Source organism: Amphiprion ocellaris, chromosome 11 (assembly GCF_022539595.1).
Source record: "Amphiprion ocellaris isolate individual 3 ecotype Okinawa chromosome 11, ASM2253959v1, whole genome shotgun sequence".
Taxonomy (NCBI): Eukaryota; Metazoa; Chordata; class Actinopteri; family Pomacentridae; genus Amphiprion; species Amphiprion ocellaris.
In genome coordinates this window covers 8396169-8410761 of record NC_072776.1, presented here as the reverse complement: position 1 = coordinate 8410761, position 14593 = coordinate 8396169, and the positions used below count along the sequence as shown (strand labels likewise).

Here is a 14593-nt window from a genome sequence, read left to right as displayed (position 1 = left end):
AATTATTCTTACTATTATTAACATTGTTAGCATTATGAAGTCCTTTAAGGCTCTTTGTGGCCCAGTTCTTTGCTATGTTTCAGATTTTTTTCTTCCTATGCAAGTCTGATTTTACTTGATTTTTCTTTAATAGTTTTCTTGCTGTTGCTCCCCATTTGATTAGATTTCATATATAGTTCAGTAATTTGTCGATTTTATTGTGCTGCCACATTTTAGACTTTGTAATCTGTGTAAAAGTGCTTGTGTAAAATCATATTATGAGAGTATGTTTCCAGAGGCTGTTACAGATAAGTTTAGACTTGATAAATGTTGTAATAATAAGGGTGATATTGTCTTTATTTTTTTCAGTGGCCAACGGAGACTTTGCTGGCTGTGCCTTCCGCAACGGGCGGCGCATCTGCCTGCCGGCTCCCTGTCCAGACACCAGCAACATCAACCTCTGGAACATCTTGAGAAACAACATCGGCAAAGACCTGTCCAAAGTGTCCATGCCAGTGGAGCTCAACGAGCCGCTCAACACCCTGCAGCGTATGTGCGAAGAGCTGGAGTACAGCGAGCTGCTGGACAAGGCTGCCGAGACCGAGGATCCCTTTGAGCGCATGGTAAATAAAGGGGCCGCCGGGTACAAGCAAGCTCCATGTCAAATCACATCTTAATCACTTTAGGACATGGCGACCCTTAGCTGCAGCTTCTATATGCTTCCTTCTGCACAGTGCAACTGAGGATTCCCACACATATGTTCAATCCCCTCTACATTTTTGTGTCCCTCGTTTATTTGTTCGTGTATGAGGTCAACATAAATAGTGTCTGACCGAGAGCTGTCTCTGTAAGGTGGTGGTTCACTTCGATGCAGCTGCCGACCTTGGATCTTCCTGTTCTTCTCTGTCTTCTGTCCTCCTGCTAGCGTTCGATGCATACTAATGTTTGGCTTATTTGTCACGAAGCCTGGTATTATGAGCCGGTTAATCCTCTCCTGTTTATATTGCTTTGACTCTCTGACAGGTTCTCGTCGCTGCTTTTGCTGTCTCAGGCTACTCATCCACTTACTACAGAGCAGGAAGTAAGCCATTCAACCCGCTGCTCGGAGAGACTTACGAATGTATCCGGGAAGACAAGGGCTTCTGTTTTTTCTCAGAACAGGTAAATCCATGCACACATAGTGGACAAGAAGTACATTTTTAACAGAAGTGTTACCTTGGATCTTTGAAGCAATGCTTTAAGTGTCTAAGGCAGGGCTGTCAAACATGCGGCCCGGGGGCCAAAAGTGGCCTGCCAGAGGGTACAATCCGGCCTGTGGGACGACTTTGTAAAGCTTAACTGCAAATTGTACATTTGTAAAACTGTAAATTTGAAATAATTTCTTTTCCATGACAAGTTGTTTTGATCATAAAGTAAAATACTGTATTGCTCATTTTCTTTTGTCATTTTGTGTCTTATTTTTTAAAATATTTTGTCTTGTTTTTGTTTTTTTTGTCTGACTTTTGTCGTTTGTCTCATGTTTTTGTCATTTTGTGTTTCCTTTTTGTCTCGCTTGTGTTTTTTGTCTTATTTTTATCATTTTGTGTTTTGCTTTCTTCATTGTTTTTTGTCTCGTTTTTGTGTCTTTTTTGTCTTGCTTGTGTTGTTTGTCCATTTTTTGTTGCTTTGTGTCTGATTTTTGTAATATTTTGTTTTGTTTTTGTTGTTTGTTTGCCTTTTTTTGTCTGACTTTTGTCGTTCATCTATCTATCTATCTATCTATCTATCTATCTATCTATCTATCTATCTATCTATCTATCTATCTATCTATCTATCTATCTATCTATCTATCTATCTATCTATCTATCTATCTATCTATCTATCTATCTGTGGTATATGATGTATAATCTGAACAACAACAGCTGTCAGACTGTTTCTATTTGATCTTTTCTCAAAGGTGAGCCACCATCCTCCCATCTCTGCCTGCCACTGTGAGTCTAAGAACTTCACCTTCTGGCAAGGTAGGTTCCCTGTCTAATTAGTGAGCGATTTCCCTCATGGGAGGATACAGCTTAGCATATATGAGCCAGTAGGATTCAGTTAGCCTCTTTTCGTAACCAGCTGAATTTTCAGACCGCAAAAACAGACTTTTTTGCATGTAATATGAGACAAAATGCGAAGAAAACACCAGTAAATTGTGTGATTTGTATCTGATGTGTTTTATTGTTTTGTTTTTTAGATGTGAGGTGGAAAAACAAGTTCTGGGGAAAATCGATGGAGATTTTACCAATTGGAACTGTAAATCTCATGATTTCCAGGTAACTTTCACACACATGCTCTGAACACTGATTTAAACCCGAAGCCACAGATTTCATTCCAGCGCTCACAGCGTTAAATTATCTCTGCTGGCGAGTCGTCCTGATGCTGCGTTCGTGTCACTGGGGTTATCTTAATTAACAGCTTTGCCGCTTTTAATTGCATTCATGTCAACATCCGCGTTCTAATTATGACTGGAATCCGTATTTTCTAAAAAACACATCAGACTCAGTAGTTATTAAATCAACAAATTATTTTAACAGTGTCGTGACACACTTAATAACATGCAAGCACACCAAAACTAAATACAGATGCCAACAAGTCTGTCACTCAAGATAATTGAAGTAAAACTTTTTTGTTTTACACTGTCACAAACCACTGAATATTTACACGGCATATCACAGAAATTTCTGTGCTTCTCTGTTAATTAAGAAATGTGGAAATATAACACACATTTTACAATCTTCTTTACTTCTGTATAAAGTTTCAGAACAGAAATAACTGAGTTGTACATTATGTCTGCTTATTATTATTAGTATCCCTGTCTGGGCATTAATTTTACCCCTAAAGTCTCATCTCTGTGAGTCAAATTCACATATTGAGAATTTTTTTTTCCATGAAAATAATCCCTTTAATGCTGTAAAATGGATTAGATGTGACTCTACACCAGTGCTTCCTTTAGAGTGTACAGATCTATGAAGTCCTCGCCTCTCTCTCTCCATTCACCAGCACACCAGCTCACACACTGTAAAACTACTCTACACTAAACAATGGCAGCTTTTAATATTGGAGTAATTCAGTCATACATGAACAAACTGGAAACCACTTAAAAAGAAAAATAATGATACAGAAATTCCCACCCTCAGAGCTGATAGAATTGGTTCTTTAGGTTTGTTACATGTCCATGAGACTTACCATTACACTGCAGTTTTAAGGTGGAAATGCTCGGCCATGGCTTTGACTTCTCATTTACTCATCATATGTCTTCTAGCATTTAACTTTCTAAGCCCTAGTTGTGGCAGCAGGTTTCAAAGGAAGGTTGTCTTTTAAAAATTGCCAAAATAGCAACATTTTCCAAACACAGAAACTGTAAAAACATACAAAATTTGAATTAGATGAAATTAAAATTAGAACATCTTATCAAAATCTATTTGTTATTCATGTCTTATGTTCAAATTTTCCAAAAATGAACAATTTGCTGTGAACAGATTATGTTTAAAAAAAAAAAAAAAAAAACAACTAAAAAATGTAGTGGTCCTTGGTGTAACTGTAAAGTTATTAATGACTGGGATGAACTGCAGGCTGTGTATACAGAGAGCAGGTAGGAGACAACTATTAAAAACGATGTGAAAATTTAAATAAAATTTTAAAAAAGTAAGTATCTCTAGTATTTATAGTCACCATTTTTAATATTGGGAACACCTGGGGACAATAAATGCTGTACATTTTGATTCCAGGTTTTATCAATTATTTTTTTGTAAGTCAATTATCAGGAAATTTCAACTTTAGTTTTTTCTTTTTAGCTGATTTTTTTATGATTTATGGCATTAATACTGTGTCATACTATAAAACATTTTTGAGTTCTCTCTACTTCTATCCATGGTTGTACTGTTTCCATAGAGGTTCAGGACTTTATGTTGTGGTGAAAAGTATAGTCTACAGTGAATTAAAATGTGACAGAAGCAAAAAACGCCCTGAATCTACTCCCTCATAGACATTTTAACAAGGCAAAGAACTCAATTTTCCTTAGAGGGTGTATGTAACAGCTTGACATTTTTGCCTGTATCCTGGTGGGATTGATCTGTAAAACTTTGACATTTCCTCTTTACAATAAGTTTGTATTCAGTCATAATGTCCTTCAGAGACACACCAAGGTCTCACTTGATGCCTCAGTCTGAATACAAATGTTCACGGGCTCATGTGGTTCAGAGGAATCTATAAGGAGTTCCAACCCACAAATAATGCCCTTGATCGGGAGGTTTGGGGAGGACCTATTTTTATCACACAAAAGCATTTACACATGAATGCTGAAAATCTGAGAGTGTTTAATAAGCTGCCAAATCAAACTAGTTCGCTGAGGCGTCACAGAGAACAGAATGTAGTTGTGCATTCACTTCTCGCTTTTATCTGCTGGGCCTGTTGTCTGTTTTTGTGCCTTTTTAGATTCGGAGATCACTATGAATGGAACAAAGTCACCACCTGCGTCCACAACATCCTCAGCGGACGACGGTGGATCGAACACTACGGGGAGATCACCATCAGAAACACAAAGAGCAGCGCTTGCCTCTGCAAACTTACCTTCGTCAAAGTAAAAACCAACTGGATTGTTCATGATAGTGGTCTTTGAATGAGATTTAAACATGAAGCCATATCATATCGTATTAAGATTTTTATTTGCCATTTGTACACATAAACAGACAGTTTAGGCACATAGGAATTCTTGTGCCGGGTTTTCTTGGAAGTTGAGTTACAGAGCAGACAACACAACTGTCAAAAATAGAATTAGAAAAAGACAAGAGTGATATAAAGGATAAATACAATAGAAAAAACAAGAACCAGATGCTGCAGCCGAGGTAAATGCTTCAAATGTCAGTTGTTCATAAATATGTACATATACACACACACACACACACACACACACACACACACACACACACACACACACACACACATATATATGTGTATATATATATATATATATAGAGAGAGAGAGAGAGAGAGTCAAGCCCAAAATTATTCATACCCCTAGCAAATTTTGACTTAAAGTTACTTTTATTCAACCAGCAAGTTTTTTTTGATTGGAAATGACAGGTGTTTCCCAAAAGATAATAAGATGATGTACAAGAGGCATCATTGTGGAAAAAATAATTTCTCAGCTTTTATTTACATTTAAAAGTAACTTTAAGTCAAAATTTACTAGGGGTATGAGTATTGCACATGTGGAGGATATTGCTTGTACATCACATATTATCACATATTGCACATAGGTGGGGTGAGTTAGTGAGGAATTGTTGCACAGGAAATATTGTTTACAGCATTCATCACCATTCATAGCTAAGATTTTATGATTTGTGTGTTTTGTCTTAAATGTGATCTACTCAAAATAATCACCAAAATTGTAAATTTTTTTAGGGAAACTATTGGAGTTCGAATGTGAACGAGGTTCAAGGATTTGTGATGGACCAAGAAGGGAAAGTGATCCACCGGCTTTTTGGAAAGTGGCATGAGGGCCTTTACTGTGGTGTTCCACCTTCTGCCAAATGCGTCTGGAGACCAGGTAGGCGTCAGCGCTTCGCCCACACTCACTGCTAGACTTCACTTTACACTTGCTGTATGAATATTATCAGTAGTGGCTCAAGGTGGAAGCTTTCTGGTTAAATAGGGACTTAAGGACTTTGCTGGTTTTCCTTTACAGGCTCCATGCCCACAGACTATGAGCTCTACTACGGTTTCACCAGATTTGCCATTGAACTGAATGAGCTTTGCCCCGAGTTGAAAGACGTCTTACCTCGTACAGATGCCAGATTCAGGCCAGATCAAAGGTACAGACTCACATCTGCCACTATGAGACTTTCTCACACTTTTTATTTCTGCTCCACCCGAGGAAAATAAGTTGCAGATTTCCCACCAACTAGATGCAATTACAGTGAAGTCAGTCTGCTGATAATAATGCTTTGGTTGAATTGTTCTGCATAATAATTGGAATGAATATGAGTTTTGTCATGCGTGTGCTGACTGAAGCGTGTCGTTTGGCTCGTACAGGCATCTGGAGGAAGGGAACTTGGAGATGGCGTCCTCAGAGAAGCAGCGTATTGAGGACATGCAGAGGGCCAGGAGGAAGTGGAACGAGGAGAACAACATCAAACTGGAGCCGCGTTTCTTCAAGTAAGGACTCAAAGAAGCAGCCAGATGTATTGAAAGTCATGCAACCTGAACTTTTATATACCTCAGCCCTGGTGACAGGATGTTTTAAGGTTGGGCATCTTTCTGTCATGTATCCTGTCCTGTAACCTAAAAGCTGAAGTCTGTCCATCCCATTCTTGTAAACATATCTCAGGAATGTCTTGTTTTGTTTTTTTTTAATTATTATTATCATTCAAATTTGACATGAACTTTCACTTGAGCTCAAGAATAAAGTGATTAGAACTTGTGGTCAAAGTTGAGGGTGACTTACGTTGACTGATTGGCAGAGACAAGTCTACTTTTCATTTGTTCCATTTTCAGTTTTGTGTCTCCACTACAAGTAAAAAGTCAATGTCCTGATTGATGCAGATATAGTAATGAACATTTCTGAAAATTGAGAACACATGCCTACATTTTTTAGGTGGACACGTGGCAAGACAGAACTACATCCATAAAAATTCTTCATATAAAAAGGTCCAACGTTAGCTACATTAATTAGTTAATGCAGCAGCACATCAATGTTTTCATATTGAACAGTGTCAGTAAAATGATACAGATGGTTATTTAAGTTATTTACATTCTTCACGAACAATCAGTGAAGCAGATGATTTCTTTTCTGTGATTTATTTATGACTTTATAAATGTGAATTAAAACATGTCTCTTCACACAAACAACATGATACGTATTTTATTGACAATATAATTATACATAATTAGCCTGTTACACTGTAATTCAATTCAATTTTATTTATATATCGGCAATTCCAATTCAGTTTGCCTCAAGATGCTTTACAGAACCCATATGCCTGAACCTCCAGAGCAAGCCCTAAGGCGACAGTGGCTTTTAAATGGAAGAAACCTTGAGCAGAACTCGGCTCATATGGGGGGACCCATCTGCCGCTGGCCGACTGGGTTGAGAGGGACAGTAGAGGTAGAGAGGGTGGGGGAGGATGGGGGAGAGATCATGTCTCATAGTGAAAGCTGACTGGGTGTATTAGTGTCAATAACCAAATGAGTGCCTACTGTGACTCTTAATCCCATAATAAAACCCATTCTAACCACTCGCTGTGACTGGGATGACTGGCATGACTACATTAGCTGATCCAGTCGCTCCTTGCGGGGACCAATTAGAGCTAGTGTATAAATATGAGCTGTTGATTGTCAGACTGCTTTTTTCCCACCTCTGGCAACCTTAATGCACTGTGTAATATTATAGCAGCTGTCAGACATCTGCTAAAACGTAGGCACAGTCAGCAGATGTCACTGTACTCAGCTGGATATCTTCAAACTTCTGGTGCAAACAAGTGGTAAATGAGTAAAATAACAGTGTCAATTGGTGCAGTCCTGAAACACACAAAAAACCGTGCCATACTTATAAACGATACATTCTAATTAGTCTGCTTTATAAATCTCTTGGGTAATTCCTCTTTGCTGTTAATTTGTATGCACATTCACAAACCAGCTTTCCTCCCCTCACGACATTCATTGATGGATGTAGACACACTCTCGAGCATTCATTTGCATATCAGTACTTCACCCACCAGTCTGTCTATAAAAACAACAGCAAACACTTAGCGCAATTTTACTGATTTCATCACAGGGTCTCGAACAACACTGCCGCTGTCATTAAACATCAATAGAACCTGCAGCGATATCCCAGCCATAACTCTTCGAGGAAGCTGATCGATGATTTGTAAAATTTGTACTGAAAAAGATGGCACTCGATGTTAATAAAAGAGTAAAGACTAAACGGATCACACCAATTAAGCTTATAAATACACATTTGCTTCATGTTTCAGCTACATCTGATCGCACATTCTTGGCACATACTGTTATTATGAATACAAGGTCAAGGTATTGTTATTCTCTCCACAATCAATACTCTGCATACAAGGAAATGCAGCAGCTGTTGTTCAGTGCAACATAAGAAACAATATCAAATACAGAAGACAGTAAAGTGTATCATCACACATGTACTGAAGGAATCTTTTGACTGAAAACAGCAAAATGTCTCTATGGTAAAAATTCACATAAGAAATAATAATACCTGCAACAATAAAGAGAGAAGTTTATTTGTGTTTATGTGTACACCTCACAGCTACAAGGCTATTGAGTGTGCAGCATGGTATAAAGAGCCTGGTTCCATTAAGCTGACTGTGTACCACACTGTCTTTCTTCTCCATTTCAGCCCTCAGTTCAGACCATCAAACTGCATTTTTCTCCATCCGCAGCGTAAATGTTAAAATAACAGCTCAGGGTTGTGTTATGTGCAGACTTTCACACTGTCTGTGTGGAAGTAAAGTTAAGGACTCAAACCTCAAACTTTCTCCCTATGACTGTAGGAAATTGTATGTTACAGTGTAAAGACAATTTCAGGTTTGTAATTTACAAATGTTGTGTTTGTCTCATCTTGCAGGAAAGTGGTTGATGCCAATCACAGGGAGAGGTGGCTCTCCAACAACACGTACTGGGAGCTCCGCAAAAACCCCGGCTTCATCAACATGGAAACCACCGTGAGCCTGTGGTAGCACACGTGTCCGTCACCGCAGAAGAAGAAGGCCGTTACCTATGCACAATAAAGTGTTAGGAGAAACAATAGAACATCTGTGTGCATGGATACGAACCACTGCAGAGCTGAGGGACAGCCTGATGCCCAGCGACCCTGATCGAGGCTCTGTGGCACTGCCGCTCGGTCATCCATCCATGGAAACATCCTGTAGGATCACCTTCATCGTGCTTGTTGAAGCTGGGTTGTCAGGGCAACAGTCTCACCACTCCTATGTAGATGTTTCCTCAGCTCTTTTGACTTCCGAGTATGTCCTTGCCTTAAAAAGACACCCATACGAGTCACATGATCAGTTGAAGCCATTTAATTTCTGACAGCAGTTTGGTTAGACTAGTCTTTGAAGTAGACCTTTTGATTACCTACATGCATGTTTAGAGAGCAGCTTTCACCGGCATAACGCCGTATTTACTATATCATCAATTATTGTAGAAAAAAAAGGTATTTTTATAAAATATCCTGGATTCAGAATTTAGTGAAAGAGAATTATGTGAATTGGCAAATTTTATTTATTTTTGCCTTTTAATACTGTTGAATCTGTGAGATAGCAGTACTCTCTCCTGGGAAACAGCTCATTCAAAATTAATCTCGACCGCAGTAGGGGAAGTATTGGTTCCGTAGATGGAATTTTTAATGAGTAAATTTCAAAGCGGAACTAAGCTGAGGCATGTGGTGGAAAGTGAAGTACAATTTAAATGTGAATCCTGTCGGGGTGTTTTGGTGTAGTGTAAATAGAGGGGCAACCCCAGCCTGAGCAGCCCTCGCCCTCCCCTGTCCCGCTATCTAATTTTAAACATAGTTACATGAGACTGACTCCTCTGAATCACACAGTTACATAAATAAATACATAACTCCCTCCATATATAGTGGGCATGTGTTCAGCCTGTCTGCCTTTTTGAATGTGCTGCAGATAAATCTGTTCATTTCAGTGAAAGAAATAGACTCAAACATTTATCTGAATCACAGGCTGAAGCAAAAAAGTCGCAGGAGGTTGTACAGATTGTAAAACCGACCGTGACACTTGGCCTTTAAAAACAGACTTTATTTAGTAGTGAAACATGAGTCAAAAAGTCACATATTTCCATTACAAGATCAAACGTTCATCTGTTGTACAAATATAGAGCTGCAGGATGCACTTATTTTAATCATCAAAAATATTTAATTAGTCAATTTCTGCCAAAAGTAGTGAGAGAATTTGACCAGTTTACCAAAGCCCAAAGAGATTTTCTTGAATTTACTCACTTGTTCTGATAAACATGCCAAAATTATCATTTAGAATAATATAAAACAACAAAAAACACCCTTGTTTGTGAAACTAGTACCAAAAAATGTTTGGTATATTTCTTCATAAATTATCCACATTGATAATCAGTTAGAAAAATCATGAATGCACTATTTTTGATTAATTCTTTAATTAAGAAATTAATTATCTCAGCATTCCACAACTCTGTCAGACTGCAGAGAGTTCATTATGAACCACCAGAGACACCTACAGGTTGACATGTAAAATACACAAAGTCATCCGTATCAAGAACAGATTCCTGCTTTTGGTTCTTTCAGATGTTTAAACCAAACAACAATTACACCGCATTAGGATAAAATTTGACATGTTAATGTGTCTGATTCCCCAGAGAATTTACTGCTATATCGTGGGCTTCTGCAAAGCACCACTCACTTATTTGAAGTTTGTATATTTAATGCAAAGCAGATTAGCTTTAATGTTTTAACTAGCGTTCCCCTTTTTTTTTTATTTTACAGAGTAAAATAATAAACTGTACATGGGGCCTTTGAAAGCAACCCCAACACACTCAAGTAGTCACACACTGTCTGCGGGCACATTTGAGTTGATTCTCGTTCAGGACTGCAGGCTGAGGACACTGGAGGAGGAAAAGAGCGAATATAAATATGTAGAGTGAAAACTGTGTGAAGCAAACCCATCGTGTGTGCACTGTTCACATGGTACTGTAGACTACAAACCAAAAAAGTAGTACTGCTTTGCATTCATGTACTTAAAAAAAAAAAAAATCTACTTGTGTGCATATCATTTTTATTTTTCCCTGACTCACAGAACTCAATGCTACAACTTACTGTCAGTGTCAGTTCCACTTGCTGTGCCTTAATGCATTTATTAATGCCTCACAAACACACAACTGATGAGAATCCCATGCCAAGAAGAAGGTATGCCATTAACAAGTCAAACTCCACACATTCTCCACACTCCACCTGCCTACAGATGATTAAACACACTGACAAACAGCATCGAGGATTTAACTAGTGGATGGAATATTTTAAGGGAGATTTCCTTGACATTAGAAGAGTAGAAGAGTTTTATCTGTCTGTAAAATGCTTGCAGTGTTTCAAGATGTTCTGCACTGCTCTGCTACTCCAACCTGTAACCAAGACATTTTGGTGATCACTATAAATACAGCACATTTATAAGAAGGGGCACTACTGCAAAAATGTTCCCCCTCCTACATCAGTGACTAAATCACAGCAGTTGTGTGCAGAGGTAGGGGCAGTGCTTTGCATAGTGTTTGGTATCATAGAGTCAGAATGTAGTGGACAAAAAAAAAGAAAAAAAACCTCAAGCTTTCTTCATCCATCATTCTACCTGCATGTCTAGACAACTTAGCTTGCCAATGAATGTTGCAGATGCCTTACAAAAAAAGGGTTTTCTTTTCTCAATTGGACACATTTTTTTTTGTTCGTTTTGTTTTGGACTGACATGCATCATGGAGCACTATGTCAGCTCAAAAATCGATTTCCTAATGGGTACCTTCTAAAGTGCAATTTTAACAAAGTACATATCTTTCAATGAACACTGTACACTGCTGCTACATAGTGCTTGTTCTAATAAAACTGCAAAACTCAACTGATGAGGAGTGTGTGATTTGTATGTGAAAAAACTTCAATTACTGTTGTGCACATGAGACTTTTTTGTCAACTATTTGGTCTATAAAATGTAAGAAAATGCTCAAGATGCCATCCTAAAAAAAAAAGCGGATCAATTATCACAGTAGTGTGCAGCTATTTTTCTGTAGGTTGATTCTCAATTATTTAACCAACCATCCATAGTTGTAAAAACTCTCATCAAATCAAATTGAACTCTTGAGCATGAGCATATTCTTGCAACATCATCAGTTATGCTTAAATCTGCAACAACTGTGATATTAAAAAAAACAATGCAATACACAAAGTGTGCAGACAAACATTGGAGAGACAGATGAGACATCCTGAATCCAGCAGTTTAATTTGCAGTTACTGTTTCTGACCACCTCATGAATCAAAGTCCAGTATTCACTCTCTGCTAATTAAAGTTGATGAATGCTTCACTGAGTTCTCCGGCTACTTTCTAACTGTCTGTTCGGTGCTGAGCAGGTAATGTAATGTCTTTTCAGCAGGAAAATCACACTGAATACCAAGACTGAACCAGAACAAGTAAAGTAGCTCTTCACAGGGAGGATGGGAGCAAGTTGAGCCATATTTTGGTTCCTGCCATGTATGTACAGATATTTCTGTCCGACACTGTGCCTGTTAGTGAAGACATATGCTCTGTCGTATGCTTTCATATTTTACAACCAATTTAGATCAGAAACCCAACCCAAGCGTGGATACCAGTACTGCAAAAATTTGCTCTCAAGAGGCTCAAATTCTCCCATCAATGGGGCAAGTTGATCCACCATCCTACCGACTGCAATGTAATTCTTACATCTAACTGTATGAACAACACAGACCTTACCATAGTGTTTTTCATGGCCTCCTTTACATTATTTCATCATATGGCATGTTTTGACGACATGTTTGAAAAATCGCATTTTTTTTCGACATAGTATAGTAAGGCGTTTTTTTTGCGCCAAAATTCATGATGATTTTTTTTTCAAAGAAAACCTTTCTGGAGTGTTTTTCACGGCCTCCTTTACATTATTTCATCATATGGCACGTTTTTACGACATGTTTGAAAAATCGCATTTTTTTTCGACATAGTATAGTAAGGCGTTTTTTTGCGCCAAAATTCATGATGATTTTTTTTTCAAAGAAAACCTTTCTGGAGTGTTTTTCACGGCCTCCTTTACATTATTTCATCATATGGCATGTTTTTACGACATGTTTGAAAAATCGCATTTTTTTTCGACATAGTATAGTAAGGCGTTTTTTTGCGCCAAAATTCATGATGATTTTTTTTTTCAAAGAAAACCTTTCTGGAGTGTTTTTCACGGCCTCCTTCACATTATTTCATCATATGGCACGTTTTTACAACATGTTTGAAAAATCGCATTTTTTTTCGACATAGTATAGTAAGGCGTTTTTTTTGCGCCAAAATTCATGATGATTTTTTTTTTCAAAGAAAACCTTTCTGGAGTGTTTTTCACGGCCTCCTTTACATTATTTCATCATATGGCACGTTTTTACAACATGTTTGAAAAATCGCATTTTTTTTCGACATAGTATAGTAAGGCGTTTTTTTTGCGCCAAAATTCATGATGATTTTTTTTTTCAAAGAAAACCTTTCTGGAGTGTTTTTCACGGCCTCCTTTACATTATTTCATCATATGGCACGTTTTTACAACATGTTTGAAAAATCGCATTTTTTTTCGACATAGTATAGTAAGGCGTTTTTTTTGCGCCAAAATTCATGATGATTTTTTTTTCAAAGAAAACCTTTCTGGAGTGTTTTTCACGGCCTCCTTTACATTATTTCATCATATGGCACGTTTTTACAACATGTTTGAAAAATCGCATTTTTTTTCGACATAGTATAGTAAGGCGTTTTTTTTGCGCCAAAATTCATGATGATTTTTTTTTCAAAGAAAACCTTTCTGGAGTGTTTTTCACGGCCTCCTTTACATTATTTCATCATATGGCACGTTTTTACAACATGTTTGAAAAATCGCATTTTTTTTCGACATAGTATAGTAAGGCGTTTTTTTTGCGCCAAAATTCATGATGATTTTTTTTTTCAAAGAAAACCTTTCTGGAGTGTTTTTCACGGCCTCCTTTACATTATTTCATCATATGGCACGTTTTTACAACATGTTTGAAAAATCGCATTTTTTTTCGACATAGTATAGTAAGGCGTTTTTTTTGCGCCAAAATTCATGATGATTTTTTTTTTCAAAGAAAACCTTTCTGGAGTGTTTTTCACGGCCTCCTTTACATTATTTCATCATATGGCACGTTTTTACAACATGTTTGAAAAATCGCATTTTTTTTCGACATAGTATAGTAAGGCGTTTTTTTTGCGCCAAAATTCATGATGATTTTTTTTTTCAAAGAAAACCTTTCTGGAGTGTTTTTCACGGCCTCCTTTACATTATTTCATCATATGGCACGTTTTTACAACATGTTTGAAAAATCGCATTTTTTTTCGACATAGTATAGTAAGGCGTTTTTTTGCGCCAAAATTCATGATGATTTTTTTTTCAAAGAAAACCTTTCTGGAGTGTTTTTCACGGCCTCCTTTACATTATTTCATCATATGGCACGTTTTTACAACATGTTTGAAAAATCGCATTTTTTTTCGACATAGTATAGTAAGGCGTTTTTTTTGCGCCAAAATTCATGATGATTTTTTTTTCAAAGAAAACCTTTCTGGAGTGTTTTTCACGGCCTCCTTTACATTATTTCATCATATGGCACGTTTTTACAACATGTTTGAAAAATCGCATTTTTTTTCGACATAGTATAGTAAGGCGTTTTTTTGCGCCAAAATTCATGATGATTTTTTTTTCAAAGAAAACCTTTCTGGAGTGTTTTTCACGGCCTCCTTTACATTATTTCATCATATGGCACGTTTTTACAACATGTTTGAAAAATCGCATTTTTTTTCGACATAGTATAGTAAGGCGTTTTTTT

General features: G+C 37.4%; 1 protein-coding gene across 5 annotated transcripts in view; it reads left to right on the top strand.

Annotated features, from left to right (window-relative positions):
• Window positions 1–11612, top strand: part of osbpl6 (oxysterol binding protein-like 6) — a 69152-nt gene extending 57540 nt beyond the window's left edge. For all 5 annotated transcript variants that reach the window (XM_055015599.1, XM_055015602.1, XM_055015600.1 and 2 more), the window contains 9 exons: window positions 349–602; window positions 1003–1140; window positions 1916–1979; window positions 2198–2276; window positions 4438–4582; window positions 5407–5551; window positions 5690–5816; window positions 6037–6159; window positions 8594–11612. In XM_055015599.1, coding sequence (XP_054871574.1) covers window positions 349–602; window positions 1003–1140; window positions 1916–1979; window positions 2198–2276; window positions 4438–4582; window positions 5407–5551; window positions 5690–5816; window positions 6037–6159; window positions 8594–8705 — 1187 coding nt within the window. In that variant the 3' untranslated portion in view covers window positions 8706–11612. The remainder of the gene's footprint in view (window positions 1–348; window positions 603–1002; window positions 1141–1915; window positions 1980–2197; window positions 2277–4437; window positions 4583–5406; window positions 5552–5689; window positions 5817–6036; window positions 6160–8593) is intronic.
• Window positions 11613–14593: the final 2981 nt, after the last annotated feature.